Here is a 19748-nt window from a genome sequence, read left to right on the forward strand (position 1 = left end):
AACAATCCCATAGAAAGACCCAAGCCTGCAGGTCAGACCAGGTAATACACCGCTTCATAGTTTATTTTCTTCCTTACCCACCATGGGGAATTACTCTTCAACCAATGCCCAACAAACAAATGCAAGCCTTCTTTACCACTATCTATTTGTGCTGCCACTTTTGGGGAGTTATTGGCTTGGATCCCAAGATCCCTCCACACACCAATGTGGTTAAAAGTTTTTCAATCAACTATATATCTTCCCCTTACATTTGACCTCCCAGAGTTTAACACCTCACATTTTCTTAGATTATTTATTTAGATATTGACAATTTATCCTTGTCTTTACTTTTATTTATAATGTCTTGCTATCCACTTTGCTGCTGTAACACTGTAAATTTCCCCGGTGTGGGATGAATAAAGGAATATATTATTATTATTATTATTATTATTATTATTATTATTATTATATTCCATCTGTCAGTTCTCTGCCTACGTCTGCACCTGGAGTATATCTCGCTGTATGCTATGACAGCCTTTCTCGCAGTCCGCAAACCCAGAAATCTTGGTGTCATCTGCAAATTTACGAACCAACCTGTCTACATTACATCCAAGTTATTCAGTCTTGACCCGAAACGTCACCCATTCTTTCTCTCCCAAGATGCTGCCTGACCCGCTGAGTTACTCCAGCATTTTGTGTCTACCTTCGATTTAAACCAGCATCTTCAGTTCTTTCCAACACACACGCACACACACATATATATAAATAAATACGAAATATGGGATTGGATGGGAGGGATAGATTAGATAGATAGATAGATAGAGATAGATAGAGATAGATAGATAGATAGATAGATAGATAGATAGATAGATAGATAGATAGATAGATAGATAGATAGATAGATAGATAGATAGATAGATAGATAGATAGATAGATAGATAGATAGATAGATAGATAGATAGATAGACAGATAGACAGATAGACAGATAGACAGAAAGACAGACAGACAGACAGACAGACAGACAGACAGACAGACAGACAGACAGACATACAGACAGACAGACAGACAGACAGATAGATAGATAGATAGATAGATAGATAGATAGATAGATAGATAGATAGATGCAGAGCACACATCTTTGTGGAACTCCACTGATATCAGACCCTCAAACCAGAATAATGCCTTCCCATCATAATCCTTTAGTTTAATTTAGTTTATTTTCATTTAAAGTGCAGAAAGCCCACTGAGTCCGCACCGACCAGCGATGGCTGCACATTAACACTATCCTACACATTCTGGGGACAATTTATATTTAAACTGAGCAAATTAACCTACAAACCTGTACATCTTTGGAGTATGGGAGGAAAACGTACAAGATCCATACAGACAGCACCCGTAGCCAGGATCGAACCCAGGGCTCCAGCACTGTAAGGCAGCAACTCTACCACTGCGCCACCGTGCCGCCCTTTGTTTCTATGAATAAGCCAGTTCTCAATCCAAACAACCAAGTCACCTTGAATCTTATGCATCTTCATCTTCTGGATCAGCCTACCGACCATAAGGGACCTTATTGTAAATTTCCCCAGTGTGGGACGAATAAAGGAATATATTATCAAATGTCTTATGAAAATCCATGCAGACAAAATCCACCACCCTCCCTTCAGAAATCATCTTTGACACCTCCTGGGCGGCATGGTGGCGCAGCGGTAGAGTTGCTGCCTTACAGCGAATGCTGCGCCGGAGACTCAGTTACGATCCTGACTACGGGTGCTGTCTGTAAGGAGTTTGCACGTTCTCCCCGTGACCTGCGTGGGTTTTCTCCGAGATCTTCGGTTTCCTCCCACACTCCAAAGACGTACAGGTTTGTAGGTTAATTGGCTGGGCAAATGTAAAAATTGTCCCTAGTGGGTGTAGGATAGTCGGACCCGGTGGGCCGAAGGGCCTGTTTCTGCGCTGTATCTCTAAAATCTAAAAAAAATCTGAAAAATCTCCTCAAAAACCTTGATCAAGTTAGCAAGACATGCCCGACTCGCAAAGCCTTGCTAACTGTTCCTAAACAGCCCATTCCCTTCCAAATCGAAATCCTATCCTGAAGAATCCTCTCCAATAGCTTCCCTACCATTGATGTAAGGCTCACCAACCTAGAATTCCCTGGGTTATCTCTTCTTCCCTTAAACAAAGAATCAACATTGGCTTCTCTCCAGTCATCCAGGGCTTTGCCTGCCAGAGTTCGTCCCAAGCCACACACTGTTTCTCCAATGAAATCACCATAAGACACAGGTTCCCCTCCAAGTCACATACTGCGTTGACTTGGAAAAAGTCACTGTTCCTTCACCATCACTAGCTCTAAATCACAGAACATGGAGCGGCACGGTGGCGCAGTGGTAGAGTTGCTGCCTTGCAGTGCCAGAGACCCGGGTTCGATCCCAACTACGGATACTGTCTGTACAGAGTTTGTACGTTCTCCCCATGACCTGCGTGAGTTTTTCCCAAGATAGAGCCATAGAGATCATAGATCTTCGGTTTCCTCCCACATTCCAAAGACGGGCAGGTTTGTAGGTTAATTGGCTTGGTATGAGTGTAACTTGTCCCCAGTGTGTGTTAATGTGTGGGGATCGCTGGTCGGTGCGGACTTGGTGGACTGAAGGGCCTGTTTCTGCGCTGTATCTCAAAACTAAACTGAACTAAATAGAGCTCTAGGTTAGTGGAATCAAGGGATATGAGGAGAAGGTAGGCACAGATTACTGATTGTGGATGATCAGCCATGATCACAATGAATGGCGGTGCTGGCTCAAAGGGCCAAATGGCCTCCTCCTGCACCTGTTTTCTGTTTCTATGTTTCTAAGTAACTCATTTCACAAAATACTGGAGTAACTCAGCAGGTCAGGCAGCATCTCAGGAGAGAAGGAATGGGTGACGTTTCGGGTCAAGACCTTTCTTCAGACTGATGCCAGGGGGGTGGGCTATGTAACTCCCTCCCCAGAGCACTACCTTCAATAGAAGGACTGCAATAGTTTTAGTAGCTCACCACTGTTTTCTCAAGTTAGAGATGGGCAATGAATTCCAGCCTTGTCAGTGGGGCCCAGACTGCTAAAAGATAAACACATTTTAAAAAGGTTGAGCAGATTTGCATTAAAATGTCTTTGATTTCTCCAGCATGCTGATTGCTCCACCTTGTGGATGATTGGAGAAGCACGCATGACACCATGGGGATCAAAGATACTAGAGGAGCATGATGGACCACTCCGTTGAAATCGCCTACACCAGGAGCCTCGAAACTTTTCAGCATGTGGGCCATATTTGGCACAAAAATAAAGTGTGTGTTTTATAAATTTAATGAACTCAAAAAGGTTTAGACTAGGTTACGTTAGATTAAATTAGGAAAGGTTAAACAAGGTTAGGTTAGATTAGGTTATTTACATTAGGTTTATATGGCAACAAATAAATAATATTCAATTTTTTAAAAGAGCCTGAAATATTGGAAAATATATATACTGTAGGTATACAATTATTTATAAAACAGAAAAAATACAGTGACCACCACTGGGGGAGAGAGAGAGAATGGTAGAAAGGGGGGGGGGGAGAGAGAGAATAGACAATAGGTGCAGGAGGAGACCATTCGGCCCTTCGAGCCAGCACCACCATTCAATGTGATCATGGCTGATCATTCTTAATCAGTACCCTGTTCCTGCCTTCTCCCCATACCCCCATACCACAGGGGTGGAGAGAGAGTGGGGGTAGAGAGAGTGGGGAGAGAGAGAGTGGGGGGGAGAGAGGTTGGCGGGAAGAGAGAGTGGGGGGAAGAGAGAGTGGGGGTGGATAGAGAGTGGGGAGAGAGAGAGTGGGGGGGGAGAGTGGGGGGAAGAGAGAGTGGGGGGAAGAGAGAGTGGGGGGGAAGAGAGAGTGGGGAGAGAGAGAGTGGGGGGAAGAGAGAGTGGGGGGGAAGAGAGAGTGGGGGGAAGAGAGAGTGGGGGAAAGAGAGAATGGGGGGGAAGAGAGAGTGGGGAGAGAGAGAGTGGGGGAAGAGAGAGTGGGGGGAAGAGAGAGTGGGGGGGAAGAGAGAATGGGGGGGAGAGAGAGTGGGGAGAGAGAGAGTGGGGGAAGAGAGAGTGGGGAGAGAGAGAGTGGGGGAAGAGAGAGTGGGGGGAAGAGAGTGGGGGGGGATAAAGTGGGGGAGAGAGTGGGGGTGGAGAGAGAGTGGGGGTGGAGAGAAAGTGGGGTGGATAGAATGGGGAGGGAGAGAAAGTGGTGAGGGAGAGAGAGAGTGGGGGAAGAGAGAGTGGGGGGAAGAGAGAGTGGGGGGGAAGAGAGAGTGGGGGGAGAGAGAGTGGGGTGGAGAGAGAGTGGGGGGGGAGAGAGAGTGGGGGGAAGAGAGAGTGGGGGGAAGAGAGAGTGGGGGGGAGAGAGTGGGGGGAGAGAGAGTGGGGGGGAGAGAGTGCGGGGGGAGGGGAGAGATTCGGGGTAGAGGGAGCAGCAGGGGAGAGCGGGGAGGAGGAGGGTATCAGAGGGTCCGGTGAAGGAGCGGGGGCTGCTCCCCCCCCCTCTGAAGACCCTGTACTGAAGTGCATCCGCCATTTTAGTAAGCAAAGCCCGCCTCTCGCAGTGTAATCAGTGTTGTGGGGGAACAGTATGTGTGATGATACCATTAAGATTCTGACTCTATCTCATCTATCAATCCACAGATTCTTGTTATTTTTCTTTTTTAATGTCTCTGCAAGTTTCTGCCTACTAAAATGGCGCCGTGACGTAGGGTCGAGTGGTCTATCTTGCTCCTCTAGTATCTTTGATGGGGATGCAGAGGCAAATCCCTGACACAGTTCGGGGGATCAATACACACATAAGAAATAGGAAAAGGGGACGACAATCTGATACTTCAGCACTTTGCTGTAACTCATCGGGATCTGGGGTCGTGGCTGATATTGTAATTCAGGGCCACTTTGCAGGATGTCCCTTGATTTCACCCATAATGTCCATAATTCTCAAGAAGGCAGTGGAGGCCAATTCTCTGAATGCATTCAAGAGAGAGCTAGATAGAGCTCTTAAGGATAGTGGAGTCAGGGGGTGGTATGGGGAGAAGGCAGGAACGGGGTACTGATTGAGAATGATCAGCCATGATCACATTGAATGGTGGTGCTGTGTCGAAGGGCCGAATGGCCTCCTCCTGCACCTATTGTCTAAGGGTCTCGACCCGAGACGTCACCCATTCCTTCTCTCCTGAGATGCTGCCTGACCTGATGAGTTACTCCAGCATTTTGTGAATAAATACCTTCGATTTGTACCAGCATCTGCAGTTATTTTCTTATACATCTGACACAGAATCGAAGAGATTTTCTGGAGCGGAAACGGAAATTTGTAACAAGCCTGAGAACTTTTGCCCACAAATGCGCCCGATGACAGAAATACATGATTTTCTGCAAGGGTGCAAAAACCAAACTTCTGCAATTTCTGCTCTCAGTTTCATTGGCATTGCCCCCTGCCAAACTTCACTGTAACGTTGCTTCATGTGGAGGGTACGCTGGAGGGTGCTCGTGTCTCAACATCACCCCTTGCTCTTTCACCAGTGAAGAACAGGCCAAGTGTGGCGCAGCGGTAGAGCTAATGCCTCACAGCGCCAGTAGACGCCAGGTTCGATCCTGACCACGGCTGCTGTCTGTACTGTCCGTGACCTGCGAGGACTTTCCCCGAAATCTTCGGTTTCCTCTTACACTTCCAAAGTTTGTAGGTTAATTGATGTAAAGTTGTCCCTGGTGTGCGTGGCAGTTAACTTTTTTGGTATTTTTTTTAACAGTCTTGTGGTTTTATGAAGAGTGGATAGAGACATCAGATGTTCTTCCAAAAGATGCAAGTGAAGCAGGTGGGTTTTTACAACAGTCTAGTAAACCTGCCAACCCCCCTCCCTACCAATTGAGCAGTTTTTTTAATTTAAAATAATTTAATCAACAGGATTTCAATTCTTGACAAGTTGTGGGTGGATTACACTCATCGCTGCGATTCACGCCTTTGGGTTACTTCTACCGCAAGTTCACTGTAACACCTTCAGTCCTCCCATTGACACCTAAACCCCACCTATCTGATTGAATGATTAATTGAAAGGCACAGCCTTTGGTCCACCGAGTCCACGCTGACCATCAATCACCTGTTCAAACGTGTTCTGCGTTATCCCACTTTTGCACCCACTCAAGATTTCAAGATCAATTTATTGTCACATGTACCAATTAAGGTACAGTGAAGTTTGAAATCTGCTCCCAACTCACACCAGCAGTGTGTGCGGAACTCACACTACACATGTGCACGTCTTTGGGGTGTGCGAGAAAATCACGGGGACCGCCATGAGGGGGTGGGGAAGAACAGTGGGAAGGGAGGGAGGGAGGGAGAACTCAGGATTAGGGGATCCGGCGTGGGGAACCGCTAGGGATGGAGGGATGGGAGGATGGGGGGGGGGGGGGGGTGGGAGGATGGGGGGGGGGGGGTGGGGGCACAAAAGAGGAGCCGGCCTACTTTGTACCTTTGTCAAGGCCGTAGATGACCGCTGTTTGTATACATTGGGTACGCAAGCAAAGAAATTCCCTGTGCCTTGTCAATAAAAGCAATAAAATATTCCGTTCCAAACGCAGAGCAAACGGAAGAAAGACACTTGGTCGCAGAGAGAACGTGCAAGCTCCGCACAGACAGCACCCGAGGTCAGGATTGAACCCGGGACTCTGGTGCCGTGAGGCAGCAACTCTACCGCTGCGCCACCTGATAACTAAATCTAAATGTTTTAATATGTACATTCAAGGTCCCACTTAGGAGTCCAAAACAAAATCTAGATACAATTGACAGCTTTGAGAGTAAAAGCAGTTCGGTTTTATAGTTTGTGATCTCAACTTTTTTTGCTACTTTTACTATTTCACTGAAAATGTTACATTACGACAGCAATTACACAGTTAATGTTTTTTTTAATGGATCTAGATGTTTCTATCTGGAACATGACTGATTTAAGAATAATTCATGCAAATAGTGCTTCCATTTAATTAAACGGAGCTGGTTTCACTTCCCATCTCTTGGAAGTGAAAATTGCCACATGACATTGCGCAGATTAAGAGAACGTCTGGTTTATTTTTCCCGCCGTTGCCAGGCGTGAATGGCACTTCTGCTTTCGAGTCGCAGAGTCACACAGCACGGATAAGAGGAATTGTTTTGCCGGTTAACACTTGTCTCCTAATTGGCATTTCTTAAACGGCTTATCTATTTAATATCACATTGCTGCTCGGGAATTTGCTGTTTGCAAAGTGTCTGTCAGTGTATTTCACAAATACTTCAACTGGGGGCTCCTAAAAAGAGATGTCAAAAAGGCAATAGATAGATAGAAGTTTTTTTTCTCTCTGTCTCTAAGCTACTTGAGATTTCAAGATTTCCAGATCAAATTATTGTCACATGTACCAATTAAGGTACAGTGAAATTTGAGTTACCATACAGTCAATAAGTGAAAAGCAACAAAACACACAGCCACATAGAACCGCCCCCCCTGACATCAGTCTGAAGAAGGGTCTCGACCCGAAACGTCACCCATTCCTTCTCTCTCGAGATGCTGCCCGACCTGCTGAGTTACTCCAGCACTTTGTGAATAAATACATTCGATTTGTACCAGCATCTGCATTTATTTTCTTATACTACTTAGGCGTGGAGACTCTGCTTGTTCTTCTAATTCTAAGAAGAATTTTGTTTTGAAGCCAATCTACTTCGCTTCCTGAATGGTGCATTTATCAATCTTATTTTGAACCCTGCGACGAACTCTTGGTAGCTTGAAAAACATTTCCTCTTTCAAAGCACTGCGAAGAACATGTCGAAAACCGCCATCCTGTTTTTGGTCCAGCTGCTGTGTAAGTTAAATACTATTTTACTGTTTCAAAAAGTTAGACATGTGAAACTTAGTGTACTGCACATCATATTACAAATCCTATTGCAGAAGACATTTAGAATATCTTAATACAGTGGGAAAATATAAAAAATGTTCATTCTCCGACTATACTACCCTTGAGTAAAACAACATGGCTTCTATAATTTATACAACATATATATACACACAATATTGTTTTATATAATGCTGAACATGGACTTTTAACTAAGTGGTTGCAAAGACTTAGTTTGAAAGTCCATGTTCAGAATTATATAAAACAAATAAGTCCCTCGAAATTAACAAAATTCCGCATATAACTTTGAACTGAAAAGATTAACTCTTATCTTCTCATATCATAGTATTTAATCCTGCTATTAGAAAACACAGTAATAGATTGAAGTGTATCAGCTCACGAGAGGTTGAGATAGAGTGCGCGGGAGGATCCAGTGTCCCTTGACAGAGAGGTCAAAATCCTCGGACATAAATTTAATTGGCAGAAGGGTGGCAGAGAGACGTGGAATCATTTTTTCCAACTGGCGGGTGGTGGGTGTGTGGGACACACTGGCTTAAGGGAAGGTAGTGGCGCAAATGCTTGTCACATTTAAACAGCATGTGGGTGCATGTTTGAGGAGCAGTAACATTGAAGCTCCGGACTTTATACTGGAAATTGACAGTCGTGGACTTTTTCAACAACGTAGACATGACTGGCTAAATGGCTTCCTCGCAAACTGTCAAAGACATGATTAATTAATTGTGGCTATTCCCTGCATTTTGAACTGACGCGAACACAAATCTGAATGGTCTGAACAATATTATCTTTTCGTTGTTTCAGATGGGATTGGTCATTTCCAAACAGGTAAGAACTGTTTTCAATTAATCCTTATTTATTCACGAAATGCTGGAGTAACTCAGCAGGTCAGGCAGCATCTCAGAAGAGAAGGAATGGCGACGTTTCGGGTCGAGACCCTTCTTCAGACTGAACCCTGCGACGAACTCTTGGTAGCTTGAAATTAATCCTTAAATCTCTCTGTGTGAGATAAACAAAAAGAACTGCTTAACTTCAGAAATCGTGGCAATGATCTGCCTAAGGGAACCGTTTAAACTCCACTTTCAATCAACGATGGTGGCAGAAGGAAACTTCTCATGGGTCCCGGCCACAACCTAAAATTGTTACTCCGATCCATTAGATAAGACACAAAAAGCTGGAGTAACTCAACGAGGCAGTCCCGAAACGTCACCCATTCCTTCTCTCCAGAGATGCTGCCTGTCCCGCTGAGTTACTCCAACATTTTGTGTCTTATCTTCGGGTTAAACCAGCATCTGCAGTTCCTTCCTGCACTCTCCCATCCATTAGATCTACAGATTTATCACAACATTGGTGCAATGATCACATTTACAGAAAACCAATGAAAACTAAAATGGGGAGAGATGTAAAACTGCAGGCAATTCACACAAAACCCAGGTCTAGTTTTTTGTACCTAGAGTGGACTGTGGACATTTGAACACTTTATGGGAAAAAAAGTTGTTATTTCTTTTTTTATCTATTTGAATATATTTTTGCATCAACAAGCAATGTGCCACTGTAAATCTTTGACATAAATTAAATATATGTTAATTAAGCCAAAAAGTGTTATCTATCCAAAAATCCAGCCACATGGGTTTGAATGAAGAACCATTGTACAATGGTGGAACCCAGGAATTTAATACGACAACAGACTTATTCTGTGATGATCCACCTTCATTTGAGAGATTACAATAATTTAATGCAGAGTTTGACGTTACAGCCTTCAACTAACTCTCTATCTCTCTCTCTCTCTCTCTCTCTCTCTCTCTCTCTCTCTCTCTCTCTCTCTCTCTCTCTCTGATATGAGGTTAAATCATCTACCTATCAATAATTAATCACTGACGATATATTATTTTGGTGACTGATCGGGTCACTCATTTCTGACTGCAGATCAAACTCCTGACACCTTCTGGTGATTTCTCACGCCACAATCTCTCTGATTCGAGTGACTGTGTATCAGTGGGGACTTTCTTTCAAAACTTTCCTTCAAAACTTTCCTTCAGCTGTCTCCCCAACATCGCCATTAAACTCAGTCTAAAGTTCACATTACCTCCCCCACAATTGCCTTAATACAATCTCAGTAGATCGCATATCTACCATTAAATTGCAGTTGATGCATGAATATATTTTGATTCTACGTATGACTGAAACATTTTCAACTTGTTTGTCTTTTATCCATGATTAAAGCAGTCCACGGTCATTATGGAAAATTAATTCAGTCTGAAAATGAGCATCTATCTATATACTAAACCTCTCGTTTGTTTGTTCCTGAACTACATCCAAAACGATACAGGATAGCGCAACAATTTTAGGCCCACCTTACTCACCTTCATCCCTTTGGTGCTAATGGAAGAAGTTTCATTGAAATCGGTGTTATATTTTTAAAGTTATTCACATTTTCAAGTTTAAATCTATCCCCTAGGGAGGGGGGAGGGAGGGAGGGAGGGGGTTAAGGGAGGATAATGGAGGATAAGGGGGATAGAGTGGGGGAGAAGGGAGGAGAGGGTGCTGCACCAAATGCAGGAGAGGTTTGGGCCCAATGGGTCCACTTGGTCTAGTTATTATACAAAGATGTTTAGGTGGGAAAATACTGTGTTTTTGGGCGTAGTGAAAAGCAGATTTATAGGTTTTAAATTAAGAATAAGTTGATCATCTGTGGGATTCTTTGCCACAGAAGACCAAGTCAATGGATGTTTGTTAAGGCAGAGATAGATAGATTCTTGATTAGTATGGGTGTCAGGGGTTATGGGGAGAAGGCAGGAGAATGGGGTCAGGAGGGAGAGATAGATCAGCCACGATTGAATGGTGGAGTAGACTTGATGGGGCGAATGGCCTAATTCTGCTCCTATCACTTATGACCTTATGATCATTAACATTTCCAAAGACCTAGATGAATCCAGTCTGTTGGAGCCAAGGATAATACTTTGTGAATTACAGAGTTTTGTGAATAACAGGGTTTCAAAGAGCAGAGAGCCTACCAAGGAAGGACTCAAAACACTGGAGTAACTCAGCAGATCAGGAGGCATCCTTGGAGAACATGAACATTTGACCTTTCAGGGTGGACCCTTCTTCAAACTGGAATGAAAATCTATGCTTGATCTGTATTTCTAGAATGTTCTGACATTATTAGTTTAGAGATTCAGCTTGGAAACAGGCCCTTCGGCCCACCCAATTCACAACGACCATCGATCACCCTTTCACACCAGTTTTATGTTATCCCACTTTCTCATCCACTCCCTACACGTTAGGGACAATTTACAGAGGGCCAATTAACCTGCAAACCCGCATGTCTTTGGGATGTGGGAGGAAACCGGAGCACCTGGAGGAAACCCACGCGGTCACGGGGAGAACGTACAAAGTCCATGCAAACGGCCGCCGCGGTCACGATTGAACCCGGGTCTCTGGTGCCGTGAGGCAGCTGTTCTACCAGCTGTGCCACTGTGCACATTATGTAGAATCAAAACTAATTTCTGTTTTTTTTCTCACAGATGTGACGATAAACTCGGTAAAAATAAAATCTAAGCCTGAGACATCAGCCAAAGCGGGAAGCTCCATTACCCTGACGTGTTCAGTTAAATTCGTGGCAAGATCTGGACTCCCAAATCAAATTTCATACCGTTTCTATAAAGGATCAATCAAAAACTTCCTGCTGAATACCTCCATGACTTCTGACCGAGAATACTATTTTACAATACAATCTGCTCGAGCATCACATACTGGATACTATCTTTGTGACGCGAGAGTGGCAAATGTAACAACTACGAGTGAAAGCTTACACATAAAAGTTACAGGTAATGTGAAACATGAAACATATTACGATGCCACATGAGGCATGAAAAATATAACTCGGGACTTTCCAAAGTGCCAACCAGCCAATGAAGCATAAAGGCAGACACAAAGTGCTAGAGCAACTCGGCGCGTCAGGCAGCATCTCCGGAGAAAAAGGAGAGGTGACGTTTCGTGTTCAGGCTCAAAAACATGGTGGTAAGAGTTGAAGAGCAGGAATCATAGAGGGGGAGCAGTGAGAAAGGGCCTCCCGTCCGAGAGATAGTCTTCAAAGTCCAGTCTGAACAAGGGTCCCGACCCGAAACGCCACCCATCCTTTTTCCCCGATGACTTATCCCAGCACTTTGTGTCTATTGTTGACATGAACCAGCATCTGCACTTGTTTGGTTTGACTAGGCAATGAAGCATTCATGAAAGCATTCATAGTCGCTGCTGCCGCTCCAGAAATGAAGCCCCATATCCATTTCGGAAAACCCCTTGAACATCAATTGTGATGATCCCTTGATCGTCTGTGACAGCTTTGGATTGAGAGATGAACTCTGGAGAGACGCCTGTTCTTCTCTGAATATTGGGGGGGGGGGGGGGGCAGGTGAGGTAAAGGTTACCTCCTCAGACAAAATAAATCGAATTTGACCTTGAGTCTAAAATTGGGAGAGCACATAAACAAAGACAATGAGTAGGCGTAGACCACTCCATCCCTCATGCCTGTCCCAGCATTCAACACCATCATGGCTGATATAGAGTTAGATTGGGGATGTTAGAGACCAAACTCCAATCTGTTGGACGTCAAGCAATGGAGACTGTAATACCAACATGAGGGAAGAGGATTAATAAATTCATAATCAGAATAGCATGGGATGTAACAAGAGGAAACTACAGCGGTGGAATCCTTCACATGGTCTTCCTCCTCTTCAAGGCCATCCTTCAAGAGAAAACAATCTCCGAGCACTTCCTCGGATCATACATAGAAACATAGAAAATAGGTGCAGGAGTAGCCATTCGGCCCTTCAAGCCTGCACCGCCATTCAATATGATCATGGCTGATCATCCAGCTCAGTAACCTGTACCTGCCTTCTCTCCATACCCCCTGATCCCTTTAGCCACAAGGGCCACATCTAACTCCCTCTTAAATACAGCCAATGAACTGGCCTCAACTACCTTCTGTGGCAGAGAATTCCACAGACTCACCTCTCTCTGTGTGAAGAAATGTTTTCTCATCTCGGTTCTAAAAGACTTCCCCCTTATCCTTAAGCTGTGACCCCTGGTTCTGGACTTCCCCAACATCGGGAACAATCTTCCCGCATCTAGCCTCTCCAACCCCTTAAGAATTTTATATGTTTCAATAAGATCCCCCCTCAGTCTTCTAAATTCCAGCGAGTATAAGCCTAGTCTATCCAGTCTTTCTTCATATGAAAGTCCTGCCATCCCAGGGATCAATCTGGTGAACCTTCTCTGTACTCCCTCTAAGGCTAGAATGTCTTACGCCACTTACATCTACATTCTCCTGCAGATCCCACTTCCACTGCTTTTCCAATGTCCAATGCTGGTTATGGATATTACATCAGTGTCAGCTGAGGCTCATATGCTAAAGTGCTGGCAATCTGAGTCAAAAGCGTTCACGTTGAAAGCCCATTCCAGGATCCTTTGTGCAAAAATGCCAGCTGATGCCTAGTCGAAGACAGCACTGCACTTTGAGAAATTAGACTGAAGTTCCGTCTGCTCTCTGAAATGAGAAGTCGCCTGCCCTATTTTGGAGAAGAGCAAGGGAGTTATCCTCGGGTATGCCAAGTAATATTTATCCATTAATCACATTGCTGCTTGAGAACGCTTGGTGTACACAACACAACTCTCTGGTTGTATTTCCCCCATTCCTCCTCCCCATTCTGTCGTGGGGTAAACTGGCTCCCATTGTTCACTGATGCAAGAACTATCAAAGCAGGATTGTATGAGGAGAAATGATAAACTGCGAATACCACAAGCAGAACAGGAACCAGGTGCAGAAAACACATTGCTTATGGTTTGCAAAGAGGATGTAGGCAGTGCCATGGCTGAATCATGAATAGAGTAACATCTATTAAATAGAGAAGCAGCAGAGAGATCTTTGAGGTGCAAAATATATGCCATTAGCAAACAGTGCAAGTTACCCCAACGATGTGGTGAACTTGTGGTTGGAAGCTCATGCCAAATGTCAAATTCTTAACTATTTGCTTCAGCGAAATGGTGACAAAACCATGAAAGTTGATACCTTTAAATGTACTTTTATACCAAAACCATAAAATCCTATGATTTTTACTTTAGGACAACTACAGAGGCCTCAACTTACCATACAACCAACGACGGTGATACTGGGAAATGAAATTGAGCTGCGCTGCAATGCTCCTGAAGAAATTCCTCCTCTTGACTTTACATTCTACAAAGATAAAAATGGACAACTTTCCCCCGTGGGACATAAAGGAAGCAACACAAACTTTGTAACATACATGGTTAAAGTTACAGAAACAACAAATCAAATCTATAGCTGTAAATTCAAAGGTAGAAGCTTGGAGACATACTCAAACTACAGTGAACTCGTCAGCATAGCTGTGCAAGGTAGGTTAACAGGCACAATCAAATACCTGCTAATTATAGATGTAGCCACAATGTCGTGCAACAAGGCATGGGGTTTGTAGCCGCGGTGGAGTTGTTAAATTGCCAGATCAATAATCCCAGAATTTGGATTAATAATAATCAAGTGATTAAGTCCCACCATAGCAGCCAAGAAATTTACACTCTATTAATAATCTTTAAATAAAAACACTCATCATGAGTAATGATGACTACAAAACTCTAGGAACTCTAGCAAGCGTGCAGGTGCAGCAGGCAGTGAAGAAAGCGAATGGTGTGTTGGCATTCATAGCAAGAGGATTTGAGTTTAGGAGCAGGGAGGTTCTACTGCAGTTGTACAGGACATTGGTGAGACCGCACCTGGAGTATTGTGTGCAGTTTTGGTCTCCTAATCTGAGGAAAGACGTTCTTGCCTTAGAGGGAGTACAGAGAAGGTTCACCAGATCGATCCCTGGGATGGCGGGACTATGAAGAAAGACTGGATAGACTAGGCTTGTACTCTCTGGAATTTAGAAGACTGAGGGGGGATCTTATAGAAACATATAAAATTCTTAAGGGGTTGGAGAGGCTAGATGCGGGAAGATTGTTCCCGATGTTGGGGGAGTCCAGAACCAGGGGTCACAGCTTAAGGATAAGGGGGAAGTCTTTTAGGACCGAGATGAGAAAACATTTCTTCACACAGAGAGTGGTGAGTCTGTGGAATTCTCTGCCACAGAAGGTAGTTGAGGCCAGTTCATTGGCTATATTTAAGAAGGAGTTAGATGTGGCCCTTGTGGCTAAAGGGATCAGGGGGTATGGAGAGAAGGCAGGTACAGGTTACTGAGCTGGATGATCAGCCATGATCATATTGAATGGTGGTGCAGGCTCGAAGGGCCGAATGGCCTACTCCTGCACCTATTTTCTATGAAATAAAAGGTTTTATCGCAGTACCTCAGTAAATAGAAACATAGAAACATAGAAAATAGGTGCAGGAGGAGGCCATTCGGCCCTTCAAGCCAGCACCGCCATTCATTGTGATCATGGCTGATCGTCCCCAATCAATACCCCGTGCCTGCCTTCTACCCATATCCCTTGATTCCACTAGCCCCTAGAGCTCTAACTAATGTGACACTAATAAACCTAATACAACAACAGACTTATTCTGTGATGATCCACCTTCATTTGAGAGATTACAATAATTTAATGCAGAGACTCTCTCTCTCTCTCTCTCTCTCTCTCTCTCTCTCTCTCTCTCTCTCTCTCTCTCTCTCTCTCTCTCTCTCTCTCTCTGTCTCTGTCTGTCTCTGTCTCTGTCTCTGTCTCTGTCTCTGTCTCTCAAATCATCTACCCTTGCTTGCGACTTCAATAATCAATCACTGACGATATATTATTTTGGTGACTGATCGGGTCACTCATTTCTGACTGCAGATCAAACTCCTGACACCTTCTGGTGATTTCTCACGCCACAATCTCTCTGATTCGAGTGACTGTGTATCAGTGGGGACTTTCTTTCGAAACTTTCCTTCTGCTGTCTCCCCAACATCGCCATTAATCCCAGTCTAAGGTTCACATGACCTCCCCCACTCCTGTGTCTTTGAGAATGTGGGAATTCACCTTAAACTATCTTTGCCTCTCTTTTGCCAGTCTTACATTTTGCCTTAATACAATCTCAGTAGATCGCATATCTACCATTAAATTGCAGTTGATGCATGAATATATTTTGATTCTACGTATGACTGAAACATTTTCAACTTGTTTGTCTTTTATCCATGATTAAAGCAGTCCACTAATGGAAGAAGTTTCATTGAAATCGGTGTTATATTTTTAAAGTTATTCACATTTTAAAGTTTAAATCTATCCCCTAGGGAGGGGGGAGGGAGGGAGGGAGGGGGTGGAGGGAGGATAATGGAGGATAAGGGGGATAGAGTGGGGGGGAGGGGAGGGGGAGAGGGGGAGAAGGGAGGAGAGGGTGCTGCACCAAATGCAGGAGAGGTTTGGGCCCAATGGGTCCACTTGGTCTAGTTATTATACAAAGATGTTTAGATGGGAAAATACTGTGTTTTTGGGCATAGTGAAAAGCAGATTTATAGGTTTTAAATTAAGAATAAGTTGATCATCTGTGGGATTCTTTGCCACAGAAGACCAAGTCAATGGATGTTTGTTAAGGCAGAGATAGATAGATTCTTGATTAGTATGGGTGTCAGGGGTTATGGGGAGAAGGCACGAGAATGGGGTCAGGAGGGAGAGATAGATCAGCCACGATTGAATGGTGGAGTAGACTTGATGGGGCGAATGGCCTAATTCTGATCCTATCACTTATGACCTTATGATCATTAACATTTCCAAAGACCTAGATGAATCCAGTCTGTTGGAGCCAAGGATAATACTTTGTGAATTACAGAGTTTTGTGAATAACAGGGTTTCAAAGAGCAGAGAGCCTACCAAGGAAGGACTCAAAACACTGGAGTAACTCAGCAGATCAGGAGGCATCCTTGGAGAACATGAACATTTGACCTTTCAGGGTGGACCCTTCTTCAAACTGGAATGAAAATCTATGCTTGATCTGTATTTCTAGAATGTTCTGACATTATTAGTTTAGAGATTCAGCTTGGAAACAGGCCCTTCGGCCCACCCAATTCACAACGACCATCGATCACCCTTTCACACCAGTTTTATGTTATCCCACTTTCTCATCCACTCCCTACACGTTAGGGACAATTTACAGAGGGCCAATTAACCTGCAAACCCGCACGTCTTTGGGATGTGGGGGGAAACCGGAGCATCTGGAGGAAACCCACGCGGTCACGGGGAGAACGTACAAAGTCCACGCAAACGGCCGCCGCGGTCACGATTGAACCCGGGTCTCTGGTGCCGTGAGGCAGCTGTTCTACCAGCTGTGCCACTGTGCACATTATGTAGAATCAAAACTAATTTCTGTTTTTTTTCTCACAGATATGACGATACACTCGGTAAAAATAAAATCTAAGCCTGAGACATCAGCCAAAGCGGGAAGCTCCATTACCCTGACGTGTTCAGTTAATATCGTGGCAAGATCTGGACTCCCAAATCAAATTTCATACCGTTTCTATAAAGGATCAATCAAAAACTTCCTGCTGAATACCTCCATGACTTCTGACCAAGAATACTATTTTACAATACAATCTGCTCGAGCATCACATACTGGATACTATCTTTGTGACGCGAGAGTGGGAAATGTAAGAACTACGAGTGAAATCTTACACATAAAAGTTACAGGTAATGTGAAACATGAAACATATTACGATGCCACATGAGGCATGAAAAATATAACTCGGGACTTTCCAAAGTGCCAACCAGCCAATGAAGCATAAAGGCAGACACAAAGTGCTAGAGCAACTCGGCGCGTCAGGCAGCATCTCTGGAGAAAAAGGAGAGGTGACGTTTCGTGTTCAGGCTCAAAAACATGGTGGTAAGAGTTGAAGAGCAGGAATCATAGAGGGGGAGCAGTGAGAAAGGGCCTCCCGTCCGAGAGATAGTCTTCAAAGTCCAGTCTGAACAAGGGTCCCGACCCGAAACGCCACCCATCCTTTTTCCCCGGTGACTTATCCCAGCACTTTGTGTCTATCGTTGATATGAACCAGCATCTGCACTTGTTTGGTTTGACTAGGCAATGAAGCATTCATGAAAGCATTCATAGTCGCTGCTGCAGCTCCAGAAATGAAGCCCCATATCCATTTCGGAAAACCCCTTGAAAATCAATTGTGATGATCACTTGATCGTCTGTGACAACTTTGGATTGAGAGATGAACTCTGGAGAGACGCCTGTTCTTCTCTGAATATTGTCATGGGGTAATCTAACTCTTTTTGGGTGGGCAGTTGAGGTAAAGGTTACCTCCTCAGACAAAATAAATCGAATTTGACCTTGAGTCTAAAATAGGGAGAGCACATAAACAAAGACAATGAGTAGGCGTAGACCACTCCATCCCTCATGCCTGTCCCAGCATTCAACACCATCATGGCTGATATAGAGTTAGATGGGGGATGTTAGAGACCAAACTCCAATCTGTCGGACGTCAAGCAATGGAGACTGTAATACCAACATGAGGGAAGAGGATTGTCAGGGTGCATGGGATCAGAATAGCATGGGATGTAACAAGAGGAAACTACAGCGGTGGAATCCTTCACATGGTCTTCCTCCTCTTCAAGGCCATCCTTCAAGAGAAAACAATCTCCGAGCACTTCCTCGGATCATACATAGAAACATAGAAAATAGGTGCAGGAGTAGGCCATTCGGCCCTTCGAGCCTGCACCGCCATTCAATATGATCATGGCTGATCATCCAGCTCAGTAACCTGTACCTGCCTTCTCTCCATACCCCCTGATCCCTTTAGCCACAAGGGCCACATCTAACTCCCTCTTAAATATAGCCAATGAACTGGCCTCAACTACCTTCTGTGGCAGAGAATTCCACAGACTCACCACTCTCTGTGTGAAGAAATGTTTTCTCATCTCGGTTCTAAAAGACTTCCCCCTTATCCTTAAGCTGTGACCCCTGGTTCTGGACTTCCCCAACATCGGGAACAATCTTCCCGCATCTAGCCTCTCCAACCCCTTAAGAATTTTATATGTTTCAATAAGATCCCCCCTCAGTCTTCTAAATTCCAGCGAGTATAAGCCTAGTCTATCCAGTCTTTCTTCATATGAAAGTCCTGCCATCCCAGGGATCAATCTGGTGAACCTTCTCTGTACTCCCTCTAAGGCTAGAATGTCTTACGCCACTTACATCTACATTCTCCTGCAGATCCCACTTCCACTGCTTTTCCAATGTCCAATGCTGGTTATGGATATTACATCAGTGTCAGCTGAGGCTCATATGCTAAAGTGCTGGCAATCTGAGTCAAAAGCGTTCACGTTGAAACCCCATTCCAGGATCCTTTGTGCAAAAATGGCAGCTGATGCCTAGTCGAAGACAGCACTGCACTTTGAGAAATTAGACTGAAGTTCCGTCTGCTCTCTGAAATGAGAAGTCGCCTGCCCTATTTTGGAGAAGAGCAAGGGAGTTATCCTCGGGTATGCCAAGTAATATTTATCCATTAATCACATTGCTGCTTGAGAACGCTTGGTGTACACAACACAACTCTCTGGTTGTATTTCCCCCATTCCTCCTCCCCATTCTGTCGTGGGGTAAACTGGCTCCTATTGTTCACTGATGCAACAACTATCAAAGCAGGATTGTATGAGGAGAAATGATAAACTGCGAATACCACAAGCAGAACAGGAACCAGGTGCAGAAAACACATTGCTTATGGTTTGCAAAGAGGATGTAGGCAGTGCCATGGCTGAATCATGAATAGAGTAACATCTATTAAATAGAGAAGCAGCAGAGAGATCTTTGAGGTGCAAAATATATGCCATTAGCAAACAGTGCAAGTTACCCCAACGATGTGGTGAACTTGTGGTTGGAAGCTCATGCCAAA

General features: G+C 44.3%; 1 protein-coding gene across 1 annotated transcript in view; it reads left to right on the plus strand.

Annotated features, from left to right (window-relative positions):
• The first annotated feature begins 7341 nt into the window (after nt 1-7341).
• Nucleotides 7342-19748, plus strand: part of LOC144594637 (immunoglobulin superfamily member 1-like) — an 81177-nt gene continuing 68770 nt past the window's right edge. The window contains exons 1-5 of the mRNA XM_078401412.1: nt 7342-7842; nt 8692-8715; nt 11412-11714; nt 14008-14298; nt 17245-17547. Coding sequence (XP_078257538.1) covers nt 7803-7842; nt 8692-8715; nt 11412-11714; nt 14008-14298; nt 17245-17547 — 961 coding nt within the window. The 5' untranslated portion in view covers nt 7342-7802. The remainder of the gene's footprint in view (nt 7843-8691; nt 8716-11411; nt 11715-14007; nt 14299-17244; nt 17548-19748) is intronic.

The sequence above is a fragment of the Rhinoraja longicauda genome, chromosome 6, assembly GCF_053455715.1.
Source record: "Rhinoraja longicauda isolate Sanriku21f chromosome 6, sRhiLon1.1, whole genome shotgun sequence".
Lineage (NCBI taxonomy): Eukaryota > Metazoa > Chordata > Chondrichthyes > Rajiformes > Arhynchobatidae > Rhinoraja > Rhinoraja longicauda.